Raw genomic sequence first — 25,377 nt, 5'->3', positions numbered from 1 at the left:
AGTTGGGGCCACTTGGCTCAATGGCAGAGGAGGAGGGAAATCTGGTGAAGCCGGCAGGTTGCTAAGCCTCTTCCGGCCCCCAACATTTGCCTTCCCCATAAGGAGAGCCTGCTGGATCAGGCCAAGGGCCCATCGAGTCCAGCCTCCTGTTCTCACAGCAGCCAACCAGATGCCCATTATGGGAATCCCAGAAGCAGGATCCGAGCACATGAGCGATTCTCCCCTCTTGTGGTTTCCAGCAGCTGGCAGTCAAGCAATGCTGCCTCCTGTGGGAGCGAGTTCCATGGGTTATGTGCTGTGTGAAGAAATTGCTTATTTTCCCTTCCCTGAGCCTTCATGGGATGCCCACAGATTCTAGTGTTAGCAAAGATGGGGAAAACCTTTTCTCTCCTTTTCTCCATGCACAATGCCTCTTCCCTGCATTTTCTCTAAACCACCCTTTCTCAACCTGTGGGTCCCCAGATGTTGTTGAACTACAACTCCCATCACCCCGAGCTAGCAAGGCCAGAGCTCAGGGATGATGGGAGTTGTAGTCCAACAACATCTGGGGACCCACAGGTTGAGAACCGCTGCAAAAGTCCCAAACACTGCAGCCGTTCTCCACCCTTTGATTGTTTCATTGCTATTTATGTACTGCAGTATCAGGGCAATAAAACCGAGCCTCCCTCGCTTGGGAGTCTTCTGCTGCATAACCAGGAGGGAAAGGGAGCTGAGGTTGCAGGAAAGGGACACTCCCAGGACTTGTTGCTGTTCTAAGGCAGCTTTTATTGAACTGGCATGACTTCCATAAAGCCTAGTGTGCCCCCCTTTCCCCATAGCAGCAACACCCTCTGGGCCTCAGAGTTCACGTCACAGAATGGTCTACATAGTGCATTTCCTCCATAAACGCACAACTGTGATGTCGGGTCAGAGCAACAGTGGGCCGCTGGGGAACCCACAAAAGTGGAGCCCGTGGTCCTACAAACTTCACATGCTTGCGTAGAGCTGCTCCTCGCCTTAGCTTTACACGTGTGTAGACGTTAAGTCACCTTCTCGTAGGGAAAGCATGCCTTTGTTCTGAGAGCTGGATCAGCGAGAAAAATAGGGCACTTCCTCACTCGCTCAAGGCTGAATTTTTCCTGCAGAAACATTCTTGGCATGTTCCGAGTAAGCAGATTCCCCTAGTGATCTTTTTTTAAAAATCTCTTTGCATGTAGGCTGTCTGTCAGAGCATATTCTGTAGTTCCCAGTATACCTAGAAACGGGGCAGTTGGCCGGTGCTTCCAGTTCATTGCTACATCTTGCCATCTGAAAATCAAATCCTCCCTTGGACTGTTTCTGCTATTTCAGGGTCCTGCTGTTGTTTGGAGGGCTGGTGGTGGTGGTCTTGCCCCTTCAGTGAGTCTCTCACCATATACGTGGCTGCCCCAGCGGCTACGTTGGAAGTGAAACCCATAAGGCTGGCATTCTGGGGACAGAGCAAGGACGATGCGCGGCTTCACTGCTCTCGGCTCGTCCTTGCGGACCCTCCGTCAAGTCTCTTGGGTGGGCGACTCGTGCAGGCGAAGAAGCAGCCTTGGTCACTTCACTCGTATTTGCAGAAGTTCTTCAGTGACGGAGGGAGGTCGAGCCCATCGATGTCTAGCCGGTGGGCAATGTGCTTCTGGATTGCCAGCCGGCAGAGGGTCTGCAGGGAGGGGACTGGGAGGAAAAGAAGAGAAAGAAGGGGACTTGGCTGTGAGACAACCTCAGCATGAGGATTGGGACCCATTCCCCTTGTGGCGCCTCATGGTGTAAGCAGTGTGTGCTGAGCAGGCCTCTCCACGGCCCCACGCCAATCCCAGGCACGCAGGAGGGGGGAGCCAACTGGCTGCCTTGGCACCTCGCAGACTCGCTTGCCCCCAAACTCGCAGCACAGAGCTGCCCATAGCAGAAGAGCCCGCTGTGGCGCTCCGACCGACGGGCAGGCTCTTTCCCGGCCGCCAATTCTCGGGCCTCGGACTCTCGGCCTGGCGCCCCTGAGAGCCCGGCGCCCGGGTGCCTTGCACCCCTGGCGCTTATGGTTAAGACGGCCCTGGGCTTGGGAATGTTTTTGTTAAGATGAAGGCTTGATACTTATAAGCCCATGGAGGGCCAGCCCGTGGGGTGGCACCACGCCACTTTGGCATGGGGGACCAACTTCCCCCTTCATTCCTCACCCACTTTGCCAGTATGTACATGCCAAAGACAAGCTGCGCTCACACCTTGGGTGAAAACCTCCCTTTGGCTCCCTGTCAGAGGCAGCATCTCTCTTCACCTCCCGGTGCTTCCAGACATAACTTCCATGTTCCTAACACAACAACCGGGCTTGTTTTGCCAACGCCGCTGCCTCCCTTTCAACGCCCTAAAGGCTCCTGAAGACTGAAAAACACCAAGCGGCCTGCCACTCTGCTAATACACTTGGACTGCTTTCGAAGTGTGAGCTGAGTCCTCTAGCAATGCAAGACTCTGTCGTTTGGTTACCATAAGGTCTGCTGTATCAATTGTGACACGAAGCTGGCAACATCAACCCCATTGTGTGGGAATCCTTTGCAGATGACCGCGGTGCCTGGAGGCAGACATTCATAGCAGGAAGCAGAGGAGGAACGACCGCCGGGAGAAGCAAGGAAAGGAAAATACCCCCCTGGCGCAGCTGTACCAGCACAACCGGTCGCCTTCCTTTGCCCCAGCTGCAACAAAACATGTCTCTCCCCTATTGGTCTCTGCAGCCACAGAAGCCGCCTTGTTTGGACAGCTCTCATCCAGAGGTGGGGGGGGGGGGCTGAACTGAGGTGGGGCATCAACCCTGCCTTGGGCTTAATGCTTCTTGCATGCCTTTCCCAGGTTACCAGGAAGCAGAGGGAGGAGGAATTTGCATGCAGGCCAAAGAGGAAATTGGCACACCTCTCCAAGGAGGTTTGTTCACAGCATGACATCCCAGAGACAAACAAAAAAAAAGGCCTTTGCGGAGCTAGAGCCAGTTCTCAGCATGTTTTGGCGAAACTCCTTGCGAAAGAATGCAGTGGAAGTCTTTTATAATATTGTAACTAGGATTTATATATTGTAATGTTTGAAGTATGAATTTGGAATAATTGATTATGGAAAGTATTTTCCCCCCTTCATTCTTTTTCTTGTTTCTTTCTTTTACCTTTTGTCTTTCTTCTTTTCTAGTCTGCATTCTGAAAAATTGTGTAGATGAATGTTTTACTGTATGGTTATGTATTTTTTCTATTTCTTTTTTTCTTTTCATTTTTTGGGTAACATTTAATAAAATATAATAATAATAATAATAATAATAATAATAATAATAATAATAATAATAGAAGGAAGCTGCGCTGCAGCAGAACATTGTTGCTAAGAGGCATCAGATATTTAACTTGAGAAATTGATGCTCGGAAATGCATACTCAGTTTTTTGACTGCAAAGCGGATGCCCCTCCCCGTTTCAAGAAGAAATGTAACCTCCAGATATCTTTTAAAGACCACCCTAAAAGGCGGAAAGTAAACGCTCCAAGTTACTCGGAAGCTGCTCTCCTTCACTGGAGGTTTTTAAGCAGAGGTTGGGGGGGGGGCTTGTTAGGTGTGATTCCTGCATGGCTGGGGGTTGGTCTGGATGACCTTGAGGGATCCCTTCCAACTCTGTAGCTCTGATTCTGTGGTTCTATATTCCCTGGTTCCAGCAAATCTGTGGAGCCTCCCACTGTTCCCACACACGACGCTGAAAGCGCCTTTTGCCTCGCACCCTCTCTGTGTGAATGTCAGCTAGAGAAGGAAAGGGTCCTTTCTGGCAAAGGAAGGTCTTGCATTGCAAGAGGATTCCCACACATCCCAGCTCATCTGTCTTTGCAGCTTCATGGGGCACAGCTGGCAAAGCCAGGCAAGGACCTCCGGGAATTGGGGTTGGGCATGGAATGGCCAAAACCTGGAGGAATGAGCCCTCGTGCCTGGCCCTTCGCAGCCTCTCTCTGCAGGGCTCGCTCTCTTTTTAACATGTTATTATGGTCTGTTAACACCAGAAGAGCCTGCTGGATCAGGCCAGGGACCCATCTAGTCCAGCATCCCAGCCTCACAGAGGCCAGCAAGATCCGAGCCCACAAGCAGGACCCGAGTGCCAAAGCGTTCTCCAATGGTTGTTCCCCATAATCTAGTGTTCAGAGATAGACTGTCCCTGGGCCTGGAGGTGCTGCTATCACAACAAGCCTCCATAGGAAGAGGGTGCTGGATCAGGCCCATGGCCCGCCTGGCCCAGCATCCAGTTCTCACAGTCACTGAGCAGAAAAACACTCAAACAGGATTCAGGCACAAGGACATTGTGGAGGCAGAGCAGAGCCACTGCAGTTGGTAGCCATCAGTAGCTTTATTTTCTTCTATGAATTGGACCAATCCTCCTTGAAAACCAAAACATCTTGGGAGATCCCGGGCCACAGGGAGGTTAGGCTGGCCTAACCAGAGCCAGGGCTTTTTCAGCTGTGGCCCCGATCTGGTGGAACGCTCTGCCATAAGAGATTAGGGCCCTGCGGGACTTGACATCTTTCCGCAGGGCCTGCAAAACAGAGCTGTTCCGCCTGGCCTTTGGCCAGGGCATCGTCTGACCCGCTCCTTTGGTAATCCTCACAGAACTCTAGCCCAATGGTTGCCATGAATTTGACTCTGAATTGATTTCAGAATGAATTGATTTTAGAATGCTGTGTTACTTTTATTGTTGTTAGCTGCCCTGAGCCCGGCTTCAGCTGGAGAGGGCGGGATATAAATAAAATTTTATTATTATTTTTTTATTATTATTATTAAGTTGATGGCCATCGCTGCCTCCTGTGGAAGGGAGTGAGGAGATTTCACCCCTCCCATATCCAAGAATCTGCTGATGTTCTCTGCTGATTCTCCAGAGAGGAGGGGGCGGTTTCTGCTCTCTACTTATTCCGCTCCAGCCTCACATCAAAGAGAGAGAGAGACTGAGTGTTAGAGAGAGACTGTGTGTGATCTCTGTAGATAAGGTTGCTGCTAAGAGCAGCTGCAGGCACTCAGTCCAGTTCAGCATTTTTTGTTTAGACCTCATTTAGCTCTGTATATAATTGTGTATAATAGTTGTAGATAGAATAAAGAAGATATTCTACAGAGCTCCTCTCCGAGTCGTTTATGCTCTGCTATACTCTGCTGTGTGCGGCGACTGTCTTGTGCAAGTGAATCCGGTGCTCACAACTCTAAGTTGTGAGTCCACAGCACTTTGACCTGTTCCTGTGCAGAAGGTGGTCTCTGGAAGTGCTACCCAGCTTGCCTAGCCCAGTCGGGGCTGAAGTGTGTGAGTCCAGTCGGTGGCACTGGCTCAAGGGCGATGCTGACAGGGAGTTCCGTAGGTTAACTACTGAATGCCACATGCAGCTAAGCCACAGCAAGCCCCATGGGGTGGCTGCATTCCATGGCCTCCCCGAACCCCTCACCCAGTCCGCCACATTCCTCCTTGCCCAGGCAGGAGAACCACTGGCCATGAAGGCAGGGACAAGGGATTTGCCTGTGCGGCAGAGAAAACAAACCCTCCCTAAAAATAGACCCCTTGCACCCATGGGACTGAAGAGAGCGGCCAGCATGGGATGCTTGCTAATTATATCCCTGCTCTGTTTGCCAACAGATAATGCAGAGCAGAAACACCTCCTGGATCTCCTTTAGCCCCGGAATTCAGATTACGAGAAAGGAGAGCCTGACTAATCCTTAGGAAGATCTTTCTGGCGGCAAGAGTTGTTGGCTTCCAGCCTTGCAGGGGGCTGGGCTAGATGACCCTTTGGGGTCCCTCCTCACCCTAGGATTCTGCGACCCTCTTTGTCAGGCTCCCTCCTGGATCCCTGCCTCTATCGCTCCGCTGCCTCCTGGTCTCTCTGCTCCCAAGCGATTGGGCTTGACATTCTGACAGCCTGTTTCAGAGCGTTCAAGGCGCTTTGTTGTCTTCTCATAATACAGTGGTACCTCTGGTTAAGAACTTAAATTGTTCTAGAGGTCTGTTCTTAACCTGACACTGTTCTTAACCTGTGGTACCACTTTAGCTAATGGGGCCTCCCGCTGCTGCCGCACAATTTCTGTTCTCATTCTGAAGCAAAGTTCTTAACCTGAGGTACTATTTGTGGGTTAGCGGAGTCTGTAACCTGAAGCGTCTGTAACCCGAGGTACCACTGCACTTACACTAGCTTTAGAAATTGAATCAGTATCATTCTCCTAGTGCGGACTGAGGGAGCAGGGGCTTAGGTCTCCCAGTGACAAGAATCGCACCTGGAACATCCAGAGTTATTGCTCCATCTCATTCCTGCCACTATGCTAGACCAAACTGCTATGATTCCTGCATGGCAGGGGGTGGGACCAGATGACCCCTTGAGACCCCTTGGGACCCCTCCCAGGTCCACAATTCTAGGATTCTCCTGCCAGCCGCTCTTCAAAGTGCCTTATTTGTATGGACAGCGTTAAACCTCCCTCTCCTCCTGCCTTCTTATCTCATATCAGCTGCAGACCCCTTTGGGGCAAGGCTCACTTTCCCTGTCCATCGCCCCCCCCCTTCCTAAGATGACCCAGCAGCCGGCTGCTTCTGGGCTTGGCCTCCTCCTCTCTCCCTCTCCCCTTCACCCCACTAGCCCACCCAACTGTTGCCTTGGGGCCATCAGGATCCGAACCTCCAGAAAGTCTCCCTTCCTGTGACAATGCCAGTCACCAGCTCTGATCTGCCTAGGAAGCTGTGTTGTGCAGTCTGCCCATTGGTCTATCTAGCTTAGTACGGCCTGCACTGGCTGGCAGCAATGCCCCTCCAGGGTTCCAGGCAGGAGTCGTCTCTCCCAGCCCCACCGGGAGAGGCTGCTCCACCTTTGAGCTATGGCCCTTTGCCCCATGGTCTGGGGGGCCATGCCAGTTTGGGAGCTGAGAATACCTACATCCGTATTCCACCTGGATGAGGCGGACACTCTTGGTGGAAGCGAAGATGTCGACCACGGCGTAAAGGGGCCGGGAGCCCGGGAGACCCCTGGCGCTGGGACCCATGTCCTCGCCGTTGATGACAATGTGCATGTCAGCTGTCCCGTCCGGCTGTGGGGCGAACAGCACCCCGATCCTGCTCCTCCGGGCCGTGGCAGGGAGTACGTTGGTCCTGTACAGTTCGTCCAGGAGGTGGCTATAGCGGCCTGGCCTGCTGCGGCCCACCAGCTTGTCCCGAGGGATCCTGACCTTCTCGATCAGCAAGTAGGGGTCAGAGAGGAAGCCCCTCACCCGGGCGGAGGCCTCTTCCCTGGCAGCGTCTGGGGCGACCCGGTTGTGGTTGCGGGTGATGGCGAAGACCCAGCTGTCGCCCAGGTTGACCAGGTCTGGCAGGGAGTACTCGGGCACCGTCTCCAGGCTGCGAGGGTCATGGGCGGTCAGCCCCACCCGCAGGTGGCCGCACCAGCCCAGCTCCTTCTCCTCGATCTCCACCAGGAAGATCTGCCCGGGCGCCAGGGGCTCCCGGCTGAAGCAGACGCCGTTGGCAAAGCTCTCCACGCGGGTGGCCTGGGTGCCCGAAGGGTCGACGCAGACATTGGCCCCGTGGATTTGGTGGAAGCGGGTGGGCGGGTGGCCTGCAGCACTCATCCCTGGGCTTCTCGCGGGCAGGACTGAGGCTATTTTAAGGGGGCTCCGAGTCAGGGCAGCTGCTGTCGCCCGACACACAAGGTCTCCAAATAGGGAACGGTGTGGGCTGGTAGGAGCCAGCCAGGTCCTAATGCCCTGTGAGTTGCACGGAAAGGGCAGCCTGGCCTGCGACAGAATGGAAGCCCTGAGCATCAGGGTGGCACAACAGAGGGCAATGTGCTGCTTTTGGGTGTGGGCAATGCCAGCTTGCTTTCACCCAGTGTATAATTATTTGATGGACGGCAATGCCATGAGGTGTGGTAATAATAATAATGAATTTTTATTTATACCCTGCCCTTCCCAGTTCAAAAACCGGGCTCAGTGCAGCTAACAACAAATTTGACACACCTAATTGTAAAAGCAGCATAAAATACAGTATAAAAACATGAATAACAATAAAATTCAAAGTTCAGAAATCAATTTAGGGGAAATCCATCTAATAACCATTAGATAATCCCCAGGGCTAGCTGGCTGAATTAGTCCTACTTGGGCCAGCGAGGAGACCAGGGGAGAATTAGCTGTGGGGTCTCAAAAAAGGGGAGGGGGAGGGAAGAGAAGGGAAGGGAAATAAAAGATCAGGCTGAATTCAAATTAAAGGCCAGGCGGAATAGCTCTGTCTTACAGGCCTGAAGGAAGGAGGTTAAATCAAATTAATAAATTAAAGGAGGTAATGGGCACTAGCTTAGATGGGATGAAGGGGGACAGACAAATTAATGATGGTAGAGGAGGATCAACACGGAGCAGATTTTATTTATTTAATGAATTTGTTAGATTTGTATACCGCCCTTCATCCGAGGATCACAGGGCGGTTGACAGTATAAAAACACAGAAATGTGTAATACAATAACAAACAGAAACTACCACCTGCTCCCTCCTTTAAAAGCTATAGATAGAGAAAAGAGGAAGGCGCCAGGCGGGACTCCCTGGGGAGAGCATTGCACAAGCAGGGAGCCACCACAGAAAAGGCCCTTTCTCATGTTTCCACCCCCTGGACCTCTCGTGAAGGAGACACACAAAGAAGGGCCTCGGAGGATGATCTCAGGGTCTGGGAAGGATCATATCCTGAGCTGTTTAAGGCTTTATAGGTCAAGAGCAGCACTTTGAATTGGGCCCGGAAACTAACCACCAGCTGAAGTTTCAGGAGCAGCTCCTCCTTAAATATGGAACTCCCTCTTGCAGGTGCCAGTGACGGCCACCAACCTTAGTGGCTTTAAAAGAGGCTCTCCATGGCTCCTGGCCAGAGGCAGCAAAGCTTTTGAATACCAACTGCAGGAAACAGCAGAAGGAGAGAAGGCTCTTTTGCTCGGATCCTGCTTGTGGGTTTCCCTTTGGGCATCTGCTTGGCCCCTGTGAGAACAGGATGTTGGTCCAGATGGGCCCTCATTGGCCTGATCCAGAAGACTCTGCGGATGTAACAGCAGCTAGCCATGGCAGCTATACAGAACTTCCATGTTCAGGGGCAGTCTATCAGCGGATCCACTTGCTTGGAAGCTACCACGGGGTGAGCTTGTTGCCTTTATGGCCGTTTGTGGGCTTCATGGAAGCACAGGCAGGACTTTGGGACTGATCCAACCGGGGGGGCTCCAAAGTCTTCTTCCTAATACACCGTTTGGTTGTGAGGACACACAAGCAAGAGAGGCTCAGAAAAATTATTGTGCGTGAAAAAAGCTGCCAGCGTGATGAGCTGTGATTCCTGTGCTGCCCGGGGTTGGACGGGATGAGCCTTAGCTCTCCATGAAGTCCTTTGCACTGCCCAGGAACTTGCCAGGCGCGATGAGGTTGCCTTGGGGCAGCCAGCCGGTGACGCAGCAATTGCCACATCGCCCAGAGGTGCATCCCAGGAAGTTGCTCATAAATGAACTAAACAAAGGACCTGTTGATGGCATTTTACCATTGTACTGTGGAGAGTGTATTATGGTCTGTGCGTGTGGTTTGGGAGCTGCACGGTCAGGGGAAAAACAATGCTGTCCAGGGTTGTAAAGACAGTGGAGAGAATACCGGTAATTGGGTGCCCTCTTCCCACCTTGGATCAAATCTACGCTTCCAGGTGCCATAAAAAAGCTGCAGAGATAGCGCAGGATAGTGCGCAGCCCGGAAATGATCTCTTTCAGCTTCTGCCTTCTGAAAGAAGGCACAGTGTTATAAAGACTAGGACTAGCCGCCTGAGAAACAGTTTCTACCCAAATGCGATTTTGGTTTTAAATACAGTTTAAGGTAGTCTCTATGGGAGTATATTGTATTTAAAAATGGGGTATCAGAGTTTTTAGGGGGCTATCCAGGTTGGGATAGCTGGGATAGCAGGCTTGTTGGGTTTTGAATGTCCTATGTAGATTTTTCCAATTTCGTTGTTCTGTATGGGACAATGACAATAAAGATTATCGTATCGTATAGCAGCAGCCAGCAACTGTTGCAGGACGGGAGAGGCATAACAGGAACACACATTATTCTTTGGCGATCCCTCATAGCCAAGTAAGATTGTCTTCCATAAACATGGTCTTGAGTCTGTAAGTGACCATGGAGGCCAATTCTGGATCCACACGTCCTTCCACAGTGGGGACATTGGTTTCCGGACAGGAGCTGATCATGCTGGTCATGCCAAGCGTGCCTTCCTCCTAGCATGTTTTCCCTTGCGTCCTGAGTTCGAATGGTTTCACAAGAGTCTGGCTTGCAAGGGATCCCCCTCCCTCGGAGTTCCTTGCCAAAGCCCAGCTTATCATGCTGCCTGAAGAGCTCAGAGGAGGGAGGGAAGGAAGACTAAAATGAAGAAAATGAATTTCGATAGGGACAATCAAAGCTCAGGTTCTGCACTCAGGAATCCTCTAATGCACAGATACAGGCTGGAGGGGGGCACCTGTTTCAAGTAGTAGGAAAGAATTGGGGGGGGGGGGTTCTTTGGAGACCACAAGTTTAACAAGAGGTGGGGGTCCTTGATTTTTAAGCAGGGGTTGGGTGGCCATCTGCCAGGGATGCTTCCCCTGTGGTTCTGGCATTGCCGGGGTTTGGATTAGATGACCCTTGAGGAAGGGTTGCCCCACGAAAGGACTTCCCCCTACATTTCTGGGATTCAGCCACCAGAAACAGCGTCTAGCCAGATTCTGCCGTATTTCCTTTAAAATAGCTGAAAAACTTCTTTTCCTTTTGCTCTGGTGCTCAGATCCTGCTTGCGGGCTTCCGATAATAGACATCTGGCCGGCCCCTGCGAGAAGAGGGTGCTGGACTGGATGGGCCCCTGGCCTGATCCAGCAGTCTCTTCTGATGCCCTCCAGTTCTTACGCCAATTCTCCGGCGCACCAGGCGCCCGGTGAGCAGTCCATGAGCCACTCTCCCCAGAATCAGCCATGGATGATTCAGAGTTGGGGGGCAAAGAGTGCTGTGGAACCCGATAAACTGACAGGCTTAGTCATGATGGGGATGATCTTCTGCAAGGAAGAGTATCCTTTCAGCAGACGGCCTGAGGCAATGGGCCATTTGCCCAGCAAGCCTTTGGCCACCCCAACTGGCCTGGCCAGTTTCCCCATCACAATCCCGTGTCCCCTCCCAGGGGGACCTTGTGACTTGAGTTCTGTGCCCAGAGGAGGAAGTGACTCTTCAAAGAACAGCAGGTGCTTCTTGTGTGGGTGGAGAAGAGGCTCCCTGAAATGGCGACATTTGCATCTGGAGGGTGACGCTTGCACAACAGGGATCAGCTGCTTGTGACCCAACAGGGCAACTGACGTGACACTTGGGGTTTAAGCCACAAACATCCTTCCCTAAAAACCTACCTTCCTTCCACCTACTCTCAGACAGCTGAAGTCAGTTGAGATGGCTGGCCTGCTCCCCAAGGAAGGTCTCCAACTGGCCATTTTCTTGAATCCTCAGCCATTCTGTTCAGGCACGTCCAACCGGTAGATAATAATAATAATAATAATAATAATAATAATAATAATAATAATAATTTATTTATACCCCGCCCATCTGGCTGGGCTTCCCCAGCCACTATGGGCGGCTTCCAACAAAATATTAAAATACCTGTAGATCCCTGGCAGAGACATCACCTTGCCAACAAAGGTCCGTATAGTTAAAGCTATGGTTTTCCCAGTAGTGCTGTATGGAAGTGAGAGCTGGACCATCAAGAAGGCTGATCGCTGAAGAATTTATGCTTTTGAATTCTGGTGCTGGAGGAGACTCTTGAGAGTCCCATGGACTGCAAGAAGATCAAACCTCTCCATTCTGAAGGAAATCAGCCCTGAGTGCTCACTGGAAGGACAGATCCTGAAGCTGAGGCTCCAAGACTTTGGCCACCTCATGAGAAGAGAAGACTCCCTGGAAAAGACCCTGATGTTGGGAAAAATGGAGGGCACAAGGAGAAGGGGACGACAGAGGACAAGATGGTGGGACAGTGTTCTTGAAGCTACCAGCAGGAGTTTGACCAAACTGCGGGAGGCAGCGGAAGACAGGAGGGCCTGGTGTGCTCTGGTCCATGCTCCTCCAGCACCAGAATTCAAAAGCATCCATTCTTTGGCGATCAGCCTTCTTGATGGTCCAGCTCTCACTTCCATACATCACTACTGGGAAAACCATAGCTTTAACTATATGGCAAGGTGATGTCTCTGCTTTTTAAGATGCTGTCTAGGTTTGTCATTGCTTTTCTCCCAAGAAGCAGGCGTCTTTTAATTTAATGGCTGCTGTCACCATCTGCAGTGATCATGGAGCCCAAGAAAGTAAAATCTCTCACTGCCTCCATTTCTTCCCCTTCTATTTGCCAGGAGGTGATGGGACCAGTGGCCATGATCTTCATTTTTTTGATGTTGAGCTTAAGACCATATTTTGCGCTCTCCTCTTTCACCCTCATTAAAAGGTTCTTTAATTCCTCCTCACTTTCTGCCATCAAGGTTGTGTCATCTGCATATCTGAGGTTGTTTATATTTCTTCTGGTGATCTTAATTCCGGCTAGGGATTCATCCAGCCCAGCCTTTCGCATGATGAATTCTGCATATGAGTTAAATAAGCAGGGAGACAATATACAGCCTTGTCGTACTCCTTTCCCAAGTTTGAACCCATCAGTTGTTCCATATATATTACTAAAAAGGAAACAAGCTACAAGTAAGGGTTCTGCTGCATCAGACAAGTGGCCCTATAGCAGGTCCCATAGCCTGCTTCTAATAGGAGCCACCCAGATGCCTCCCCCCCCCCCCGAGGAAGGAGGGCAACAGCCCCACCTGTGTTGCTTACCCTGCCATCCCAGCATATTAGGAACATGCAGGAAGCTGCCTTCGGCCGAGTCGGACTCCATCGACCATAGGAGCCAACTCTGAGGGGCTGAGGTCCCTTCAGGGCCCCCAATAAAATATTTGAGCCCCACCCCAAGTTGATGGGCATTGCCATTCAGATGATGGGCATATGCACCCAAGTTTGGCCAACACGGGGTTACTGCTTTCGGTTTGATTTTATATGTTGTGATTGCCCTGAGACCTCTCTAGGGAGGCGTATAAGTTGAAGAAATAATAATAATAATAGTGCTTTTTTCTTAAAAAATATATAAATATTTAGGGATGTTCTCATTTTGAGTCTAGAAATCATCATTTTATAGTTCAAATGGGGTGGGTAGAATACGGGAGACTGCGGTTTTTGAAGTCATAATTAGGAAAAATTCTAATAATCCCAAATAAAGGAAACAGTACACAAGAAGTAAACAAGGAGGCCATTGACAGGATAAAGGAAGTCTTTAATTTTAGCTTATGTTTTCTTTCTGTAAGGCGATAGGAGTTTAATTTGAGAATGAAATTGTCGATGGTGGTGGGTGGGTTTGTTTGATTGTCTGTATGAGTTGTTGTGGACTATGTTGTAAATAAAGTAAAAATAAATAGATAAATACAGTAAATGGACAAAAGTACAAAGATTTAGAAAATGTTTAGGGGTATGTGTCCCCTTCCGTCCCCCTAGAAAAAAGCACTAATAATAATAAATAAATAATAAATAATAAGCAATAAGCAATAAATAATAAATAATAATATAATTTATTATAATAGAAATAAAAATAAAAATAATAAAAATAATAAGCAATAAATAATAAATTATAATAAGCAATAAATTATAATAAATTATAATATAATATAATATAATATAATATAATATAATATAATATAATATAATATAATATTAAATAAAAATAAGTAATAAACAATAAACAATAATATAGTAATAATAATACTGACCGTGAAGGGCTCTTGCTCTGTCAGGAGGTCGGCGATGTAGCTAATAATAATAATAATAATAATAATAATAATAATAATAATAATAATAATTTTGTAAATAATTATCATCCTTCTTCTTCTTCCTGTTTTTGCCGCGCGCTTCTCCGCGCCGGGGATGACGGTAGCGAGGGCGCGTCGCTTAGGGTGACTACGGCCCCGCGTGGCTCGGATTGGCCGCCCGTCTCCGGGGCCCCGCCCCTCTCTTCCGTGCCGTCAGCTGACCCGCCCGGGCCATATGAGCGCCGGTCACGCGCGCGCCGCCCCAGTCGCGCCGCCGGAGCTGCTGCCGCGCCGAGCCGAGCCGAGCCGAGGCAAGCGGGCGGGGGGCGGGGGGCGGGGTCGGGGGGGTCGGGTGGGGCTGGCTGCCCTCGCGGGGCCCCGCTTGCCGGGTCCTCTGACGGGGCGCCCGCCCATCTCTCGCCTCTTGCAGATGCCGCCTCTCCTCGCTGCCTCGCCGCCGCCGCTGCTGCTGCTGCTCCTCGGCTGCGCTGCCCAAGCGGCGCCCGCCGGGCACGAGGTCACCTACCTGCCCGGGCTGGCCAAGCAGCCCGCCTTCAAGCACTACTCGGGCTACCTGGACGCCGAGAGCGACAAGCACCTGCACTACTGGTAGGTGGGCGGGGGGGGGGAGGGAGGGAGGGAGGGCGCTCGCCCAGAGCCTCCAAAAGAAGGGATCTGCAGCCTCCAAAAGAAGGGATCCGCAGCCTCCAAAAGAAGGGATCTGCAGCTGCAAAAATAAGGGATCAGCAGCCTCCAAAATAGGGGATCTGCAGCCTCCAAAAGAAGGGATCTGCAGCTGCAAAAATAAGGGATCCGCAGCCTCCAAAATAGGGGATCTGCAGCCACAAAAATAAGGGATCCGCAGCCTCCAAAAGAAGGGATCTGCAGCCTCAAAATTAGGGGATCCGCAGCCTCAAAAATAAGGGATCCGCAGCCTCCAAAATAGGGGATCAGCAGCCTCACCTGTCCCGGGGACAGTCTACAGGATACAGTGGTACCTCAGGTTACAGACTCCACTAAGCCAGAAATAGTGCTTCAGGTTAAGAACTTTGCTTCAGGATGAGAACAGAAATTGTGCTCCGGGGCCATAGCAGCAGCGGGAGGCCCCATTAGCTAAAGTGGTGCTTCAGGTTAAGAACAGTTTCAGGTTAAGAACGGATCTCCGGAACGAATTAAGTACTTAACCTGAGGTCCCACTGTATCTAACAATCCAGGATAGCAGCGGGAAACGGCGCTGGACTAAGGGGATTTCCCGCAAAAAAAGGGGAGGTTGACAGCTGTGTGTTGGGCTGCTCACCCTCCTTCCGCCTCCCTTGCAGGTTTGTGGAGGCGCAGGGCAACAGTGCCACAGACAAGCCCCTGGTGCTCTGGCTGAACGGCGGGCCCGGCTGCAGCTCCATCGCCGGCCTCCTGACAGAGCATGGGCCCTTCACGGTCAGTATCCAGGACTGATGGAGGGGGGGCCGGATCTGGTGGGCCAGGAGATCCCTTTCCCCTGGAGCAAGTGGGGAAGCTCTGGGCATTTGCTATGCCAAGGTGGGAGAGAGCCAGGCACGGAAATCTGCATTTCTGTTGCAATTGTTTTGGAGGTGTGATTGCTGCCTTGAGTTCCTGGGGGGGGGGGGCAGAACAGCAGCATATGGATTTGATACAGTTGATGGCAATAATTTCTTTCAAAAAAAAATTATTAGCTGTCCATATTTATAACAAATAAATAGAAAGAAAACATCCTAACTGTAATAATTCCACTTTTGTTAACATTGTTGGGTGCCTTCCTCAAGTCCCCCTGTCTGAGTTTCCATATAAATCATTGTAGCAGTTTTCCAAAACTATTTTCACATAAAATTTACTTGGTCGATTAACATCTTTCTCAATAGCAATAATTTAGAAGAGTTCAGTGGGATCTGGCCAAAGGGGCCCCAGAGCCCAGCATCCTGTTTTCCCAGGGGCCAACCGGGCCCCCCGAGAAGTCCGCAAGCAGGGCCACAGTGCAACACAGCCTCCAGCCTCTGGTTTGCAGAGGCCTGTTGCTCCTGACCGGAGTTAGAAATTCAGAGATATATATATATAAGGTGGCCCCAAATGGCTCCTTAAACCAAGGTTGCCGTCGTCTCAATGGAATGTCTAGTTGCCATTTGGGACCAAGGCGGCTCTAAAGTCTCATTTTTCAAACGGCGGACTGACTTGTGATTCTCAGTTAAACATCCGGCTAGTTCAGAGGACAGTCTTGAGCCGGGTTAAGAACTTTGAGAACCGAAAACAGAAAAGTCAATTGATCCAGAGACATTCCACCCAAATATTGGCCTATTCCAACCTCTTTCTCTGAATGGTGACTGCTCCTGCTCGGGCTGCACCGAAAAAGCAGTTTGGTTCCTGAATGTTTTAGTGATTGTACAGCTAAAACATAGTGGATCGAATTCCACAGAGTGGGGTAATAATGTGTTTAAACGGTCCCGATCCAAGGATCCCTGGAGGGTTTCAGGCAGGCTCCTTTGAAACGCACTGGGGAGATTCCGTATAGCTATCCTGACTAGTAGCTATTGCTAGCCTTATTCGCCTCTTAAGAATTTGTCTAACCTTCTTGTAAAGCCGTCAAGGTTTGTGGCTCTGGCTGCATCTTTGAGGTTGATGCCACAACTGGCCTAGCGGTTCCTTGTTCTACAAACTGTGGCGCTTTCAGGGTGGGAAGGTGCAAGCCAGCCGTGGGTGACGAGAACTCAATCAGCATTTATGAGATCAGCCACCCGCCTGCGCTCGGCTTGTGACGAGGAGGATAATCTCTTGAGAGCCTGGAAGTGCAATTGTTTTCCAGTATCACTCATCGCAAATAATGGCCTGTCAGCTCCCTTTGCAAAATAAATAATCTGAATTGGAAGTTAATTGGGATGATGCACCAGGAGGTGACTCAGATTCGAAACCTGAATGTGGGAAATTTCTCACCGTGAGGCCGGCTGCCTCCTGATTTGCCCAGGTCTGCTCCGCACAGAGCCTTGAAATAAGGATCTGCTGCGATTTGGGTCACCGGAGAGGGAATCCCCTTGCCTTGTGTCGCAATAACAGCCCCTTCTCCCTCCCTTGGCAGATTCAGCCTGATGGATCCACTCTGGGATACAACAACTATGCCTGGAACAAGGTGAGGCCTCCTTCCTCCCCCATCCGCCAAGGGGGTCCCTAAGAAATACTTGTTGGGAATCAAAATAGAATTCCTGGCTCTTTCTGAAAGGGCACTTGCAGCAAGGGATCCCGTTGCCTGTCTCTGGACAGCTAGAGAGCCAGTCTGGCGTGGTGGCTGGAGTGTCGGAACAGGATCTGGCAGACCAGGCTTTGAATCCCCACTTGGCCACATGCAGCCCATTGGCTGTGACCAGTCAGTGCTGCCTCACAGGGTTGTTGTGGGAATAAAATGAGGAGGGGGAGAATCCTGGACACTGCCTTGAGCTCCTTGGAGGAAAAAGGTGCAGTGAAATGAATGAAACCAAGCGCTTGAGGGCACCAGGTGTATGTCACCCCCTTGTGGGTGAAAAGTGACTTGCTGTCCCCGTCTCTTTCAGCTGGCACACATCCTGTACTTGGAGTCCCCCGTCGGGGTGGGCTACTCCTACTCCGATAGCCAAGACTACCGGACCAACGACACCGAGGTGGGTAGGGTGGACTGGGAGGGGGGCCCTGGGGGCTCCCGTTCCTTCACCTGCCGTGCTCTCACTTTGCCCCTCCCCCCGGCAGGTGGCTCGCGTGAACTACCTGGCCTTGAAGGAGTTCTTGCGCCTCTACCCGGAATACAGCAGCAAGGACCTCTTTCTCACCGGGGAGAGCTACGGCGGGATCTACATCCCCACGCTGGCACAGTGGGTCATGCAGGACCCCAGCCTCAACTTGAAGGTGTGTGTCTGCGGGGTCCTCTAGAGGGAGGAGGAGGACCAAGGGCTGGGCTGGGGATCGGGGCCTCTGCAACCTCCGCTTGACAAAGGAGGCGGCTGCCACTCACCTGCTCTGGAGGTTTTCCAGATCCTGGCGCTGAGCCCGCGCTCGAAAGAGTCGTGGGTGGCAGCCGCGTGCAGAGGCTCCTCAAAGGCCGCCTGCTTCATCTGTCCCAGGAGCTCCAGAGGAACCAGTCTCAGCTGGCAGCTCCTTCCAGAGGAACAAGAACAGACTCCCTCGGAATGTGGCGGCCTCGCCCTCCTTGGTTTTTAAGCAGAGCTTGGAGGGCCATCTGTCAGGGATGCTTGAGCTGAGATCCCTGCATCGCCGGGGGGTTGGGCTGGATGACCTTGGGGGGTCCCTTCCAACCCTACAGTCCCGTGATTTTGATTCTGGAAGCTGCTTTAGCTTTGGGGACGAGGACGGAGAGAAGCGCACAAAGGTTTGACCCTCAGACCGCTGGCATTGTGGGTACCTAGTGGAATCTCTGGGCGGTTCAGTTCATGGCAACGGTTGTGATGTTTAAGGCAGCTTTTGCTAGGACAGAGCCTCATCAGCCTCTGGGGAAGCCACAAAAAAATTGGAGAGGGCCGGCCTGTAAATTGCAGAGGCATTTTCTCGCCTTAGCTTGACACACCTGTGGAAATTAAGTCACAAAGAAGGCAGAGTTGCCATCAGGTAACTAAGCAACAGCCTGGTTGGGCAAGCAAGAAGGGAGATCCCAGGCTCAGAGGAAGAAGCGTCAGGGCCAGAAACTCAGCGGAAAATTACTTCACTCGCGTCTTCCGAGGACCTTGTGGCTCCTTTCACAACAGCCCAGGGAGCAAGCTTGTTTTCTCCCGCTTTCTGAAGAACTCTCTGATGGGAAGAGTTGTTGGGCAGTGGAACGGACTCCCTGGGAAGACAGTGGACTCTCCTGCTCTGGAGGGTCATAAACAGAGTTGGGGGGGGGGCATTTTCCAGGGGGTTGGACTAGATGACCCTCGGCTCCCTTCCAGCACTATGATTCTGTGGTTTTAACACTATAAGCTCTCTGTTGGTGAACATACATCAACACGTTTTCCACGGCAGCAGACCAAAGGAGAGCTCAGCTTTCCAAACGTAAGAGAAACATGCCACATTTTGGGACGGCAGCCCCTTCTCCCTCGGGTGCCAAGGGGTCTTCCTGGCTGATGGGGCTGTGCCTGTGTTTTCCAGGGAATCGCAGTGGGCAATGGGCTCTCTTCCTACGAGACCAACGACAACTCCCTGGTTTACTTCGCCTACTACCACGGCCTCTTGGGGAGCAGGTGAGAATCTGCCGGCTTGGGGTGGGGGCTGCATCGTTGGGTGTGGAAGATGGGCAATCTGAATTACTGTTCAATTGGGCCTTATCAGAAAGACTTGTTTGCCACGCAAAGGTTGCCAAAGGAACTTCCCTCGTGTTTCTTACATCGGGGAACGTGGAAGCGATTTCCCATTGCCTGCTGCACAAACAGATCTTCAGAGAGGCTAGCTCAGCAATTAAGTTCCTGAATGCAGAGATAAGAGCACACTTGGAACATTTTAGTCGTGGCGAATGCACGGTGCAAATATGTGATGCCGGAAGGACAACAGCTTTATGTTTTTGCATTGTGAAAAATCGATAGAATTAAGTTCTTTGACGGAGAAGATGGGCAGTGGGGAGGGAGTGGAAGGGGAGAAACGGGGGTCTGCTTTGGCTGGGGGGGGGGTGGCAAAGCCCAGGGCTTTGGTGTGACAATGGTTCTGGTCCTGCCTCTTCCTGCAGGCTCTGGTCGGACTTGCAGGCCTCGTGTTGCTCTGGCGGGAAGTGCAACTTCCACGACAACAAGAACCTGAACTGCACTCTTGGGGTGAGTGGAGGGCGGCTGGCCAGGGCATCTCCCCCTGCCCCCAAACCCACTTGTGGGGCACTGCCTGGGCAGAGGAGTGGGGCTGGGTCATCTCTTTCTCTCTCTCCATTTCCTCCTGGCTGGATCCTTGCATTTCCCCGCGTCTCGTTGCAGATGGCGGAGGTGATCCGTATTGTGGACGAGTCCGGCCTCAACATCTACAACCTGTATGCCCCGTGTGCTGGCGGAGTGCCTGGAAGCTACAGGTAGGCTTGGCTGCTGGCAGGTTCGCTCCCCAGTGAGATGGGGGGGGGGCTGCCTTATAAGCCACGCACAACTTCAGCGCCCGCTGCCCTGCCCTGCCCTGGCAGGGGCAGAAGGTGCCAGAACGTCAGGCAAGAGCTGAAGCTCCGGGATTCTTCAGCTGTGGTCCCTGTGTGGCAGCGGGTTGGGCTAGATGACCCTTGGGGAACCCTTCTGGCTCTCCAGTGAGGTGACACTAAGCGGGACCCTTCTTTGGCTTCCAGGTACAAGGATGGGATGCTGGTCAGCTACGACCTGGGCAACAACTTCATTCGGCAGCCGCTTCGTTCCTCTTGGAGGGAGGTGAGAGCAGCTCTCTAGAGGTTGGGGGGGGCATGATTCAGTCTCCAGTTGTGCTTGGCATCAGGCTCTCTCGCCTCAACCAGAGGCAGGGCCTTTTCAACACTGGCTCCGGCCTGTTGGAACGCACTGTCTCGTGAGACCAGGGCCCTGCGGGATCTGATTTCAGAGTTGTTCTATCTGGCCTTTGGCTTGGAATCAACTTATGGCCCTCCTCCTCTTTCTTTTTCCCTTTTTCCTTCTGTAATGGAACTCCTATCTGGGGACTTCCCTGGCTTTTTCTGGCCCACGTAGGACCAGTCTGGATAGTTGGCCTTGGTGAAGATTTGACGTTTTCATCCCCAAAAAAGTTTTTGATTGAGTTCCACTGAAATGAGGCTGCATTTTAATGTTGTATTTTAATCTTGTTTTTAAAGCTATATTCTAATCAATTGTTTTTATATTTGGTGTTAGCTACCCTGAGCCCGGTCTTGGCTGGGGAGGGTGGGGTATAAATAAAATTTATTATTATTATTACTATTGTAGAGGCAGAGGGGGCAACAGGCCCAGCCCAATGCTTTCCAGTTGGGCAGACCCGGAAGAGAGAGAACTTGGGGGGGGGGTGGCTTGTGAGAGGACACCTGTCTCCGTTACCACCACAAAATTGCCCGCCTCCCTCAGCCGTCTCTTCCTCCAGTGGCCTAGCAAACCTGGGCATGGAAAGACTTGTGCCGTCTTGGCAGGGAGGGTCAAAGGGCTGCTTCTAGCAACCAGAGGAGCTGCTGGCACCTTCAGCATACTTACTTTGAAATGTGTTCACCCCCTCCCCCCCAGTTCCTGCTCACCTTGCCGGTCGCAAGTAACAAGGCTCGCCTGGACCCCCCCTGCATCAACACCTCGTCCCCCACCACCTACATGAACGACCCCCAGGTGCGCAAGGCCTTGCACGTTAAGGACAATGCCCCGGAATGGCAGATGTGCAGGTGAGAGAGGACAGGTGTGTGGGGGGGGACGACACAAAGGTGGCCTCTGGAGGGGAGGAGGCCTTGACCTGGCCTGGGACTGCGCAGCTTCACCCCACCCCTCCTAACACACCTTGCCAAACCCCCTTCCAGCTTCCCCGTCAGCCGTGGTTACAAGCGCATCTACATGACGATGAACGACCAGTACTTGAAACTGCTTGGCACCATGGTGAGTCCGTGGAGGTGGAGGGAGGGAGCCCCCTGTGGGGATTTCTCCATTGCAGGGGGTGGACTGCTAGGCCCTTGGGACCCCTCCTCAGGACCTGGGGGGCGGGGGAGACATGGGGGGCTGCCCCAGAGTGCACCAGGGGGCTCCACTAACTCCAGACTGGCCCTCCCGCCCGCAGAAATACCGCATCCTGATCTACAACGGCGACGTAGACATGGCCTGCAACTTCCTGGGGGACGAGTGGTTTGTGGACTCCTTGCGCCAGAAGGTGGGTTGAGCCAGGAGCCGTGGGGGGGGGCTGCTTGGAGGAGGGCGCACCCACGGGCCCCTGGGCCTTTCAGCCAGACCCCTTCCCTCCAGGGCCACTGATGGACAGAAGGACTTCAGAAGGTCCTGGGGTGCTTCCTCCCCTCCACCTGCAGGTTCTGCTGGAAACTAGGCATCCAGAACCTTTGGAAAGGAGGGAGCCAGTTTGCAGGGCTGGAGTTCCCTTGGTGTGAAACTCCCCACCCTTCTGGAGGTGGGGGGGGGGTGACGTCTGGCTACTGCTCCCTGGAGACTGGGCTGGACTGAGGCTGAGTCAGGTGTGTGCATCTTGGGAAATGCCTCAGCCGCTTCTGCAGTGAACCACAATGTCTTTCACACAGTGCCTTGTCACACTGTGGAACTCACTGCCACAGAACACCAACCTGGATGGCTTTAAACAAGGATTAGATATCATCATCATCATCATCATCATCATCATCATCATTTATTTATACCCCGCCCATCTGGCTGAGTTTCCCCAGCCACTCTGGGCAGCTCCCAATCGAGTGTTAAAAACAATACTGTGTTAAATATTAAAAACTTCCCTAAACAGGGCTGCCTTCAGACGTCTTTCAAAGATAGAATAGCTGCTTATTTCCTTCACATCTGGTGGGAGGGCGTTCCACAGGGAGGGCGCCACTACCAAGAAGGCCCTCTGCCTGGTTCCCTGTAACCTCACTTCTCGCAATGAGGGAACCGCCAGAAGGCCCTCGGAGCTGGACCTCAGTGTCCGGGCAGAATGATGGGGGTGGAGACGCTCCTTCAGGTATACAGGACCAAGGCCGTTTAGGGCTTTCAAGGTCAGCACCAATACTTTGAATTGTGTTCGGAAACGTACTGGGAACCAATGCAGATCTCTCAGGACCGGTGTTATGTGGTCTCAGCGGCCGCTCCCAGGCATCAGTCTAGCTGCCGCATTCTGGATTAATTGCAGTTTCCAGGTCACCTTCAAAGGTAGCCCCATGTAGAGCGCATGGCAGTAGTCTAAGCGGGAGATAACCAGAGCATGCACCACTCTGGCGAAACAACCTGCAGGCAGGAAGGGTCTCATCCTGTGTACCAGATGGAGCTGGGAGACAGCTGCCCTGGACACAGAATTGACCTGCGCCTCCATGGACAGCTGTGAGTCCAAAATGACTCCCAGGCTGTGCACCTGGTCCTTCAGGGGCACAGTTACCCCATTCAGGACCAGGGAATCCTCCACACCCGCCCGACCCCTGTCTCCCCAAAACAGTACTTTTTCTGGTTTCCCACAGCAGGGGCACCAACTTGGGCCCCAGGTTATGGGTGCCCAATGGCACCTGCACCTTAATGTGACGTCATGACTTCATGGTGCCTGGCAGGGCCTGGGACGCGATCTCCGAGCCTCGCAAGACCTCCAACCTGACTCCCACCCTGTGCTGTGGGTGCGTGGGCCCCAGGACCCCCTATAGCTGGCGCTTATGTCCCACAGCCAGAACAGGGTGCTGGACTGGGTGGGGCCCCACTGGTCTGATCCGGCAGGCTCTCCTCAGGTTCTTATGGACCCTAATTGGGAAACCAGGAATGGAAGAACTTGGAAAGTTGGGGGCTGCCATCTCCCATATTTGTGAGGGGAATACTTCATTCCTCTTTCCTCCTGTTAACCCAAACATTCAAATGTTGCTCTAGCCCAGTCTGTTTCCAGGAATGGAGAGGCGAGAGGCTTTGCATTTGCTTTCTGTTCCACGTTTTCTCTTTCGGTTCTGCTTTCCGAAGTGAGCCGCGAAATGCTGAGCCCCTCCTTGCATGTTTTGAGGAAGCCAGCTGGTTTTAACTTAACCTCAGCACCACCAAGAAGCTGGCAAGAACCACTCTTAACGTCCAGCCAGCTTTTTGCCTAAGACAGTAAGAGCAGACTCCCTCAGGTGGTGGTCTGAGGACTCTCCTTCCTTGGAAGATTTTAAGGTCCATGAACAACCATAGTTTAGAGATCCCGGGCCCTAAGGAAGCCAGACTATCCTCCACCAGGGCCAGGGCCTTCTCAGTGATGGCTCCGACCTGGTGGAATGCTCTGTCCCAGGAGACCAGGGCCCGGCAGGATTTAACCTTCTTCCGCAGGGCCTGTAAGACAGAGCTATTCTGCCTGGCCTTTAATCTGAATTTGGCCTGATCTTTTATTCCCCTTCCTTCCCTCCCCCTCCCCTTTTTGTGAAGATTACCCGCTCTGGGATCCCACAGCTAATTCTCCCCTGGTCTCCTCACTGGCCCAAATACGACTAATTTAGCCAGCTAGCCCTGGGGATCATCTAATGCTTATTGGATGAATATTCCCCATAAATTGATTTTTAATTCTGAATTTATTGTTGTTCACGTTTTATATGGTATTTTATGCTGTTTTTTGTTGCATCAATTAAGTGTTTTAACTGTTGTTAGCCACCCTGAGCCCGGTTTTCTGAACCGCAAAGGGCGGGGTATAAATAAAAAATTATTTATTAAAGCAGAGATTGGGTGGCCATCTGCCAGGGATTCCTGAGCTGCGATTCCTGCCTTGCAGGGGGTTGGACTAGATGGTCCCTGGGGGGTCCCTTCTGGTTCTAAGAACAGGGTCTCTGCTTGGCAGGTGCAAGTGGCCCGGCGGCCCTGGATCTACACCGATGAGAATGGGCAGGACCAGATTGGCGGCTTCGTGAAGGAGTACACCAACATCTCCTTCCTCACCGTCAAGGTAAGTGGTCCAGGTGGGTCTGTGGCTGGACCCCCGGCCAGGGCATCATTTCTGCCCCCTGGAGACCCCTCGGCCATCCCAACCCCCTCTTTCCTTTTTCCTTTCTCCTTCTGTGATGGAACTTCTATTTGGGGACTTCCCTGGCTTTTTCTGGCCCACGTAGGATCAGTCTGGATAGTTAGCCTTGGTGAAGACTTGACGTTTTCATCCCCAAAAAAGTTTTTGATTGAGTTTCCACTGAAATGAGGCTGCATTTTAATGTTTTAATGCTGTATTTTAATTTTGTTTTTTAAAGCTGTATTTCAATCAGTTGTTTTTATATTTGATGTTAGCTGCCCTGAGCCTGGTCTTGGCTGGGGTATTATTATTATAATATTTATTTATTTATTTATTATAACCCTGCCGTATTCTCCCATCTCCGACCCACAGGGAGCAGGTCACATGGTGCCTTCGGACCGCCCAAGACCCGCCTTCAACATGTTCCAGCGCTTCATCACGGGGCAGCCCTTCTAGCCCTCGCCTCGTGGCGCCCTCTTCCGCCTCCGAGGGGAACTGCGTCCTCTGTGCGCGGTGGGCCCTTCCGCCCGCACCCCCTGTGCCAAGGTGGCAGCTGGGACCTCCCGCAGGGCCGCTTGCCCCCCCCCCATTGCCAGGCGCTGGGGAGGCACAAGGACTCTCCCGACCCTCCGCCCTGCCGGCCGCTCTCCTGGGCTTCCAGGCTGCCCTGGGGGTTGGGGTGGGGTCCGCCGGGGCCCCCTCTTCCTCCTCTCCTCCTGGGGCAGCCCTCCCCTCCCTCCCCAGCATTGCCTGTGGGGTTTTTGCACTGCCTTTGGGGAGCAGGGTGAGACCTGCCTCCCTCTCCCCCCTTGCACCCCTAACGGGACCACCTCTCTCAGCCTTAGTTCTCGGTCAGTCTTGACGAAGGGATCTGAATCACTGGTGAAAGAAAAGCCACTCCTGGGCTGCACCCACCTCGATTAAAACTTATTTTTCTAAGGGGA

At 52.2% G+C, this 25,377-nt stretch overlaps 2 protein-coding genes across 2 annotated transcripts; one reads left to right on the top strand and one right to left on the bottom strand.

The window, feature by feature from the left end:
• Positions 1 to 741: 741 nt before the first annotated feature.
• NEURL2 (neuralized E3 ubiquitin protein ligase 2) lies at positions 742 to 7,623 on the bottom strand. Its single transcript, XM_081868040.1, has 2 exons — positions 6,902 to 7,623; positions 742 to 1,680 (listed from the first exon to the last, which is right to left on the bottom strand). The coding sequence occupies exons 1-2, from the start codon at positions 7,587 to 7,589 to the stop codon at positions 1,565 to 1,567; spliced, it is 804 nt and encodes a 267-aa protein (XP_081724166.1). The 5' UTR covers positions 7,590 to 7,623; the 3' UTR covers positions 742 to 1,564.
• A 6,658-nt stretch (positions 7,624 to 14,281) lies between these two features.
• Positions 14,282 to 25,377, top strand: CTSA (cathepsin A). Its single transcript, XM_081867862.1, has 14 exons — positions 14,282 to 14,470; positions 15,181 to 15,295; positions 16,944 to 16,994; positions 17,413 to 17,499; positions 17,585 to 17,740; positions 18,977 to 19,068; positions 19,548 to 19,632; positions 19,786 to 19,877; positions 20,139 to 20,217; positions 21,028 to 21,176; positions 21,309 to 21,384; positions 21,563 to 21,652; positions 24,272 to 24,376; positions 24,806 to 25,377. The coding sequence occupies exons 1-14, from the start codon at positions 14,292 to 14,294 to the stop codon at positions 24,887 to 24,889; spliced, it is 1,440 nt and encodes a 479-aa protein (XP_081723988.1). The 5' UTR covers positions 14,282 to 14,291; the 3' UTR covers positions 24,890 to 25,377.

Source organism: Podarcis erhardii (genome assembly GCF_964252035.2).
Source record: "Podarcis erhardii genome assembly, chromosome: 6".
Taxonomy (NCBI): domain Eukaryota; kingdom Metazoa; phylum Chordata; class Lepidosauria; order Squamata; family Lacertidae; genus Podarcis; species Podarcis erhardii.
This window is presented reverse-complemented; position numbering and strand designations above follow the sequence as displayed.